We start from the raw sequence: 10,402 nt of genomic DNA on the forward strand, positions 1-10,402 counted from the left end.
TGACGGTGTATATACTCTTATATTCAGCGGTTCAGATCTCTCTAATATTTATAAGAGACGTAAAAATTTTTGTGCGCATGATTGAATTTCTAATGTAATGAATAAATAAATGAATTTGCAATCTCCGCTTCGCAAAGAATATAAAGGACCGTAAAATCATTTATTATGAACTGTCTCGCAGTAGCTGGATCATTTAAATGCAGAACAAAGACAAAGCACTCCGACTGTATCTCCGATAGTTTTGGTGTAAAAAAAAATACCTTCTGGTTTTCCGTGATTATTTTGTTCCGTATTTCGCGACAGCGATGTTTAAAATTCACAAAAAATCAGTTTGACGATATAGAAAAATACGAGTTATATTCAGACGCGATTCAAGTCTTCCTGATATTTAGAGAAAAAAAAACATAAAAATGTTTATGTGTTTAATTGAATTTGTAATGCGATGAATAAATAAATTTGCAATCTCCACTTCGTAAAGAATATAAAAGATCATTTATTATAAACTTAACCGTTTCGCAGTAACTGGACTATTTAAATTCAGAACAAAAGAGTAAAGCAGTGGTTATATTTAACATCTAATTTTCGTGAAAAAAAAAAAAATACCTTCTGGCTTCTCGTGTTGATTTTTTTTCGGTGTTTTACGGTGAAAGCAGTGTTTACTACTCGTAGAAAATCAGTTCGACGATACAGAAAAATACGAGTATATATATATTCAGACAGTTTAAATCTCTAATAGTTATGAAACGTAAAAATTTTCTTACGCATGATTGACTTTGTAATGTAATGAATAAATAATTGAATTTGCAATCTCCGCTTCGCAAAGAGCATAAAAGAATCGTAAAATCGTTTTGTAAACTGTCCCGCAGCAGCTGGGTCACTAGTCAAATTCAAAACAAAGGCAAAGCACTGACTATTCTTTTTGACGTCTAATTTTCACGAAAAAAAAAAAAAATCATCCATTTTCCAATTTTTTCAGTACTTTGCGAAAGTGATGCTTACTGCTTGCAAAAAATTTACCATAGGAAAAGACAGTATATAATTCAAAAGATTTCAGCAGAAGTCATGTAAAGTGTGGACAAAGGGAAGTTTCTCTTGTCTCGAGGGACATAAATTAACCACGACAATCAAAAGCCGGCGGGCGGAATTAGCGGATTAAAATATTACGTTCGAACGTTCCCGTTAACTTTCACGAGCGCAATTAATATATAGCCTCGCGTTGCCGTAATGGCCTGTTGCAATTCACGGCATTAATATCTGTCGGCGTCGCGCCATTAGTACAGACCCGACCGTGAGCGGCGACGGCGGGTTAGTGTTGCATGATCGTTGCATTTTAATTACGGCGGAACATCTGTTCGGTGGACGTATCAGTCGACGAGAAATATCGCTTCTCTATACGTTAATTATAGCGAGTGCATCATCGTGACCACTTCGGAAGATGCGCGAAGGCGCCGATATTAAATTCCCCGCACTTACACGCTAATGACGTCTGTATCGGGCAATAGCATATTGATTATCTCTCTCCCCCGGTGAATCTCGTTCTTAACAAAAAGATACGGAAAGATTCTGCGCGGATGATCGCCGCAACGTTCCGCACCATTGACGTGTCATATTCCAGATTTATAGCAGGAATCATGCGCGCGAAAATATCTTTTCTTGTTTATCCGCAAATATAAAGATCATTAATATTTCTATTAGTGATAGAATTAACTTCAATAAATTGTTAAAGGTAGTGAAATATTAGTAATCTAATAATTAGTAAATAATTTTAATTTCGGTGTAATTTATTTTTTATCCTTTAGAATTCTAAAAATTAGAAAACGATGAAAAGCATAACTGAGATTAAGCCTTTTATCAATGCATAGATACAGATCAAAAATTTTAAGAATGTTACTAAATTATAGATTTTTCTACATTGTACTTGAAAGTAATACAAAAAAATTTGGCAGTAATTTAGAATCTTTTGATAAAGAAACTATATAAAGTAGACATATTTTCAAAAAATAATTAAGATAAAATGAGAACATTTTCATTTAATCTGTAAAATTATGTATTAAATATAAATGAACCTTATTAAACTATTTCATATGTATGTAACATTCATTTTTATACAGAAGGTCTAAATTTTCAATTTCAGTCATTTTTTAGAGCCTATATACCTGGACATCGGAATCCTTAAACAAATTAAATAAAAATTATTTTATTGTTGTGTGAATTTCGTTATGATACTTCAAAAATCCCACCTTTCGAATAACAAAAAACAGTTTTGCATAGATTTTATCTGATTTTTATTTTTACATTTTTACCTGTAAAACATTATAGTGAAAAGATGAAAAATTATGCATTGACAAAAGGGTTAAAATTAATCTACATTGGTAGAAATGGACGTAATCGCGATTTTACAAGTACATAAGTTTAGAATTAATATCTACGGGATTTATCATTGTTAGTGGAAGTAATTCAATTTCGACGTTGACAGGTCGTTAGGAAAAAATCTCGGGGACACGTCGCTCGCGTAAAAAATTTCTCAATAAATCAAAAGGGCGGGCGTTTCGTGGGATAAGTTTGTCCGACGCACCCTTTATCCACGTCACTTCTCGCTCGGCGAAAGAGTGACGCGGCGCTACAGATTGCGGTTTGCGCGTCATTAATTGGACTTGCCTCCATACAGACGCGTCACGCGCCAAGTTTCGAGGGTTGTCAGATCGTGCATTGCGGTGTAGCAGTCGATCGAAAATCACTTAAATCACTAACGTTACGTATTTCGAAAACAGGTCGAACTCGTCAAATTATCAGATTCGCAACCAACAAATATTAATTATTGCCGAGTCAATTAATATTAACGATTGCATTATCGTGTTTATAAACATAAGAAAGTTTTATACATCAATCAACGTCGACACTCTATTGAATTTCGAAATGATAAAATGGAGTGTCGAAATTATTATGTTGAATAATCGGTTATTTTGAAAATCATTAGTTCAGTTCTAAAAAAATAAAAATATATTATAACGACACACACAGTAGGTTCAATATGTGAAATCATATTTTGAATAAAAATTGCGAACTGTGCAATCGATAGTTCTACATTAAAAAGGTTATATTCTACACTCTACACTAATAAAAAATATATAATAGTAGTCAACTATATAAATGATAACTATACAAGTTTTATATATAGAATTAATGTTAACATAGTTGAGACTAAACTACTTTATAATTACCTTGAACGTTTCAACTATGTACATTAATTCTAGATATAAACTTGTATAGTTGTCGCTCTAGTTGCTACCACTATATTTTTTTCCCTGAATGTAAGAAAAATAATTTTTCAACATGACATTTGTATCGAGGAGGAGCAACAAAGTACTCGAAAACTCAACTTGTCATTTCTCAATATAAATATCTCTTCCAGAAATGCAAAACTTTTATTTTCTAAACATTTTCCGTCTTTTGATTTCAGCTGGATGCGAAGAAAAGTCCACTCGCACTGCTCGCACAGACCTGCAGTCAGATAGGAGCGGATCCACCGTCCAACAAATCATTACTAAGTTCCTTGGACAAGACATCGAGTAACAGATCATCCAAAACGGAACAGTCTCGCGATAAATCCTCGCCGACGATAACAGTGTCAGCCACGGTGCCGACGTCGGCGAGCGAGTCCACGAAGACTAGTTTTAAGCCATACGAATCCTGCCTGGGACGTGAGAAAGCGTGCACGCCGGACGAGTCGCGATCGACGTCAAGCCACTCGACGTCCGGCCGATCGAGGACGCCCGGCAATAACAGCGGCAAACGATGCCCGAGCAATCAGAGTGCCGCGTCGACGCGCGCGGTCACGCCGCAAGGTAGGAAAACAGCAACGCCAAACGGCGAGGTCACGCGGGACTCGCCGGCTTCAAGAAGTTCGGTGCCGTTGTGTACGGCGGACGCTTCCACGAGTCAGCCAACCGTGAGTAGTCCCTCGTTACAAGTGAAACCCGCCTACAGTCCCGTCAGCGTGCTTGCCATGGCCGATCCATCAATCAAGGATCTCCCATTGGGCACGTTTAAACCTGGCGTCAGTCTACCAGCCTCCACCGCCGCCTACTTGGGCTACAGTCCCGGTCTACCCATCGACGTGATGGCCAATTCGCTCATGTCCCATCACGCCGCCCTGAAGAATGGCATCAACCCCTATCTTTATGCACGATTGAAGAGCACCAGTGGACCCGCGGACAGTCTGATGCCGATATGCCGTGATCCCTTCTGCACCGGCTGCCAGCTCAACTCGCACCTACTGTCGAACCCCGCGACGGCCGCGGCGGCGGTCGCCAGCATCGCCAATGGCAAGTTGCCGTCGGGTGCGAGCGCGACGCCGGGCTCCTGTCCGGCTGGGTGCGCTCAGTGTGATCACAAACCCGGCAGCGTTTCGCCCTACGGCTCGTTGGTTTACGCGCATGCGCAACTCGCGGCATTGGCCGGCACGCAGCTACCCTACGTGTGCAACTGGATCGCCGGTGATACCGCGTACTGCGGAAAGAGATTCGGTACGTCCGAAGAGCTGCTGCAACATCTCAGAAGTCATACGAACGTATCGGCGAGCGGCGCAACCGATCCCGCGAGCGCGGCTGCCGCGCTCTCCCTACTGCCTGGGCCACCCCCGGCGCTCCACCCGACTCATCCTCTCTTCGCGAGGTCTTACCCTACGCCGCCTTTAAGTCCACTCGCTACCGCGCGCTATCATCCCTATGGGAAACCCTCGCCGCTCTTGACACCCTCTCTGTCGACGCTCGGGCTGCCGCTTCCGCCGCCACCACCGCCACCACCGCATCCACACGCGACTGCCGGACTGGCATATTTCTCACCGTATTCTATCTATGGATCTCGTCTAGGTGCCACCTCCGGGATGCACCAATGAGTTCTCGGCGATGAGCCTTCTCGTCAGCCAAACGCTTCTGAGATAAGTCGCCCGGCGAACTGTGATTCTGCTATGGATTCGAGTACGTGAACGAAGAGTATCGGTTCTACTATAAAAGCGGTGCTTTTGTCACGGAATCTCGTGAAGGAATCTGGAGTCATAAAACGGATATCGAAGCGGTAGGAATGTTTTTTTTTCTCGATTACTACTACACTTGGAGAAAAACTTAGTGTTAGAGCAACTATACAGGTGACAACTGTACAAGTATTATATGTAGAATTAATGTATATATAGTTGAACAAATTATTTTACAGTTGCAATGACTATAGAATAATTTTTCTCTCTCACACAACTGTGCGTATTAATTTTACGTATAAAACTTATATAATTATCACCTCTTCTACCATGATTGCCATCACTGTGTCTTTTTCTCTGAGTTTACGCGATAGTATACTCGGTGCGTCTTCCGCAAGCTGTACGCTAAGCTTTTTTTACCGTATGATTGAAAATCTAATACAGAATTTGAAAGTAATATGCACGTGAAACATCTTCTAGTTATCCTTAGGTGAGAATCATTACTGTTTCGATGTTGCCGCGGACAGACTCGATATATTTTATATTTTAGATATTAAAATGTTTCAATAAATACTAATTTTTTTTTAAACAGAACTCAATGGTATCGAAGCATTCTACTCTGCGAGTGCTATTTCGAGAAAAAGTGTTATATTACATGTCTTTTCATCTTTTATTCTCGAAAAGATAAAACACCGTCGTTATCGCGTATGCCTACCTCAGCTTTGCAAGAGTAATGATTCAATCTTGTCGTTGCATTTGAAATACTTTTAGGACGATTAACCCTCGTTCAGCAGTATTGATAATGCATGAGAAGCAACGAATGAATTTATAAAATTCATTCATTTTTAGAATAAATTGTAGAACAATATTAGAATTATTTTTTTATAGTCTTAAAGTCGTTTATTTTATTTTATTTTCCTATTCGATAATTATATAATATTCGTTTATTCTTATTATTTTACGTAGCAAAGTAGATTAATTTTACAATAAAATCAAAATATGAAGGAGATATTTAAAATAGACAAACTTGTACTACGATTAAGCGGAAGGACTCAGTCATGATGTAAGAATACAAGGTGTACCATTGCGCACAATGCAATACTGGAAGCAATCAATCAAATTTTGGGCTCTATTCACTTTCCTGCGTATAATAGCGCTGGCATATTGAAATAGCCAATGAAATTTTGGCCACAATTCACTCTCTCTTACTGCATGGCTCATCCTCGGGAATGACACCACATGTCTTCTTACATCATAGACTCAGGTACCGCGTTCCATGCGACTGTAAACATTCCGCTGTTCGAGGGTTAAACGCCTAATGCGAACGTTGCCGAGTTGGCTGCTTTCGTCTGCTATTCGGTACTATCTTTCAGACTCGCAATTCTCTTATACCATTTACTGCTGAAAGCATCGAGAATGAATCGTCACGTATCAGCTTAGACCAGAAGCGACGAATTTATGACGAAAGCCCGCATTAAACGGCAGTGCGTCGGACAGGCCGTACCTTTGGATGTGTGCAATTTAACAGTGCTATTAAACTAATAAACTCTTTCAGAGAGAGCCGACAAGATTTTAATTTATGATTAAAAGTTGCGTGACGCGCGAGAGAGTAAATTTTTCGATATTTTATTCGTTCTCTGTCCATCTGCTCTGTCAGACGTACATCTCAGTATCGGATGACGAGTGCCACACCAAACGTCAAAAAACCAATGTTTAACTGTGATTTCCGAGTGAGAAAGTTGCGAGAGAAAGAGAGGGAGAGAATGCGATGAGCCTCCGCGAAAAGAGATTATACGCGTGCGAATATGTGTGCGACTAGAATCTGTTAATAAACGCGCAATTACGGGGATTTTATTTCGAACGAAAGTAATCGTCGTAATCGGATAAACATACATTTTGTCACGCGTTTTACTTTAATCGTTTGGAGAAACGACAAAATCTGCTATTTATAAATCATTGCGATAATTTTATGTAAAACAAACTTCGTAATAACGAGGCTTTCTTACGTTTACATAAAAAAAAAAGAATGTATAAAATACATTCCATATTTCAACGTGGAATTTATTTATTGTTTAAATTGTGTTTGAATTCTATTGTTATTAGTATTATTATTGCGAGTTATCAATCTTTCAAACGTGATTTGGATTTCCAAAATCTTAATATTATTTTTTTATTCGTATATTTTATAGGAGATATTTTCTTTTTAACGCGCCAATGTAATATTTCTATTGTTTTTTTGTTAAAAAATACTATTAATTGTTTCAAAACATGTGTTGCGTAACAATCTTTGTTTGAAGCAATCATTGTACTTTTGCTTGGCATTCACAGGCACAAATAAATATTTGAATACCAAATAAATGAATGTATGGAATATTTTTTAACATTTTATTCATTCGAAATTGATCGGAACTGCAGCGCAACAAATTTAATTTTCATCACTTTCGACTGAAGTATTCTCCGTTTTTGCGATTGTGGGAAATAAATAATTGATATAATGTATCACTATATATGTACTATTTATAAATTATATCAATGTCCTACTTCCCTTGTAATTATTGTACATTTGTTTATAGGTATATAAACTCTAACAAATCCCTAATAAGGAGGCGAATATAGTTCGGATATACATATATCCATACGTATATAAATACATATACATATGAATATATATATATATAAATATATATATATATATATCTGCGTCTATTTTTGCGTAACCAAAGTTTTAGTAACTATCGATATATTGTCGATATTACGTAGCGCATCGAACTTTACGTATGTACATGACATATTGAGGAGCGAAGTGAATGACGATTATTATGAGGTATTGTAATTTGTAAATAGCTTTATTATAACGCAACGTTGGTAGTTACAATCGAAGGACATTGCGAATGTCGAGGAATTTGCTCACAATTCTAATTCTTACGTTGACTCTATGTATTTCTGATTTTTATATGTGGTTACAAAGCTTTGTATTTACACTTGGCACGCGTCAGTGTCATTATCTACATCAACTTGTCGTTATTCTATCATTGTTTTATTCTATGTTACTCAAGAGTTTGATTCTTTTCAAAACTGAAATACAGCAAATCGTTTCTTACAAAAAATAAGATTCTCGTATTTATTAATACCATCACTGCACCACAACGTTCCAGTTAATTATTAGACGATTTTGCGAAATATACTCCATTTTTCTATTTTAATATATTTTTTAATATTATATCTTACTTATATAGTCCAATATACGCATAACGTTTATTTAAAATGTGATTTCATATGTAAAATACATTTTAATGCTCATTATAATCAAACACAAGCATAAAAAGTATCGTTTAAAATTTCATATCGAATAATTGCATTGGAAATTTAAAATCGTTAATTCATTAATGCATAAAATGGTAATTAAATATATTATGCAATGTTTACTCAACGATATAAAAAATATGGCTTATTATAATGTATAAATTGATATCTCTCTGTTTTCGTTATTCTTGATAATATTTAAACTATTGATATCTTGTAACTCATTACAAATAAATTGTTCTTCATAATTTTCCGAGATTCGGGATTCAAGGATTCGTTCCATAAAATATTTGCATAAAATTTCTATTACAAGAATCTTTCTACGACAATGCTTTATCGTGTGCAAAATTACTACGTGCAGATGTATAATGTACGACTGTATGTAAATTCACCTAATGTTCAACCGACTGCGTAAATTAATAATGTTCAGTCAAATGCTCCGCTGAGAATTATAAATTATGGTCGTCATCGTTTCTGTCGTGTTACGGCGAATCAATATTAGCGCACTCGCATTTCCAGTGTAAGCACAACCTTAATCACCGTTGCTACATTGAAATAAATCATTTGCAATATAACAAACGATCGCGTGATAAAAGCATCGATTTTCCAATGACAATTGATGACAATTTACTGTCCCCTGGAAACTTAAATTATTTAAATTACGTCATAAAATTGATTTCTGGCTGGATAGCGTTTATATGCCGACTTTACGGACGGTGAAGCGTGTAACTGTTATTATATCAGGTGGATTTGAATTTCCTCTATGGAAGTACCGCGAAAACAGCAAAATACATAAACGATATCTCCGATTCGCATGTCCCGAGTTATTATCGCTTTTCCATCGCACGAACGGGTATTGATGGCACGCGACATCACGAGGTATCCCGCGTGAATATGAGAACGATAAAAAAAAACCACTAGAACGACGATAATTTTGCGACAAGTTGAATAAAAGAACAAGGGGCATGTTCCTTCCGTCGCGTCACGTCGGTACCACGCCACGAAACAAAAAGCGGAAGCAGATGCACGAGAAGTCGAACCGGCTTGTGCACATGGGGTGATTTCGCTTGCCCTTTAAGTGATTTATGGACAGAACGCTGCGACTCCATCTACTTGACCTATTCACCTCGTTAGAAAGGATAATGTATTCATGAGTGGCCAACCTTAGCCGCATTATAGCTTCTATCGAACTGCGCAAAGCAAAAGCGAACGTAGAAAAATAGCTTCAATGATCCCAGCTTTTGAATAACAATTAGACTTGTAGACGCTGTCTTTTTTAAAGCAGTTCCTTTCGTACAACTTTAGAGTGAAGAGAAAGCAAAAAATATCGAAAGAAAAATGTTTCCTTCGCGCGCTTCGTTACTAATCTCGTAAAATTCGATGGATAGAGTGTCTGTTTCCACGTATCAATTTTTATTATAATGTACGCGGGCATAATGTTTATCATTTCCCGTCGAAGTTGCTACTCGCGGCTACTAAAGTGTGTAACGTCTGTTCTTGGCCATGACAAGAAAGTTACGCATCAAGTACCTAGTCAAGAGTGTGCTCTTCCGGCAATGTTTTGCATCAGGAAAGGCATCGACGGCGGTAAAAGAAAGCAGCACTTGCTGAAGAGTACTTCAAACGGATTAGTTGGCGCCAGTGAATTCAATGGTTTCCGTTCGCTGGTCGGTAAACCGGTTTTATCATGCCTTTACATTATCTCTTCTATATATTTCACTTTTTTAATACATATATACATATAAACATTTTTCAATTACCATACTTATCTTAATCGAATATATCAATCGAATATATTTGTCTTAATTGTATATATTTTCTGTCCCATCTTTGATTCGATAAATACACACGATAGTACATAAAATGTATAAAATATACGAATGATAATCTTGAGTTCATAAATTGCTATTTTCGAAAAGTCTTTTTTCGAATTTTTCCAATTTATTTCTCTATATTTATAAAAGGAAACTATTTTATTGTAGTATTTAAATATTTAGATACAGATCTCTGAAAATAACTTTATTGGATCATTAAAATAATTATATGGAAAATTCAAACATAATGAATACAACGCTGCAAAAGATATGGCTGGCGATCAGTTTGAGCATCCTACATAAATCATAATTG

The 10,402-nt window shown here is 37.0% G+C and overlaps 1 protein-coding gene across 1 annotated transcript in view; it reads left to right on the forward strand.

The window, feature by feature from the left end:
* Window positions 1-5,154, forward strand: part of LOC108762873 (zinc finger protein Elbow) — a 7,256-nt gene extending 2,102 nt beyond the window's left edge. Inside the window, exon 2 of the mRNA XM_018510082.1 lies at window positions 3,461-5,154. Coding sequence (XP_018365584.1) covers window positions 3,461-4,897 — 1,437 coding nt within the window. The 3' untranslated portion in view covers window positions 4,898-5,154. The remainder of the gene's footprint in view (window positions 1-3,460) is intronic.
* The last annotated feature ends 5,248 nt before the right edge of the window (window positions 5,155-10,402 follow it).

Source organism: Trachymyrmex cornetzi, unplaced genomic scaffold (assembly GCF_001594075.2).
Source record: "Trachymyrmex cornetzi isolate Tcor2-1 unplaced genomic scaffold, Tcor1.1 scaffold325, whole genome shotgun sequence".
Taxonomy (NCBI): domain Eukaryota; kingdom Metazoa; phylum Arthropoda; class Insecta; order Hymenoptera; family Formicidae; genus Trachymyrmex; species Trachymyrmex cornetzi.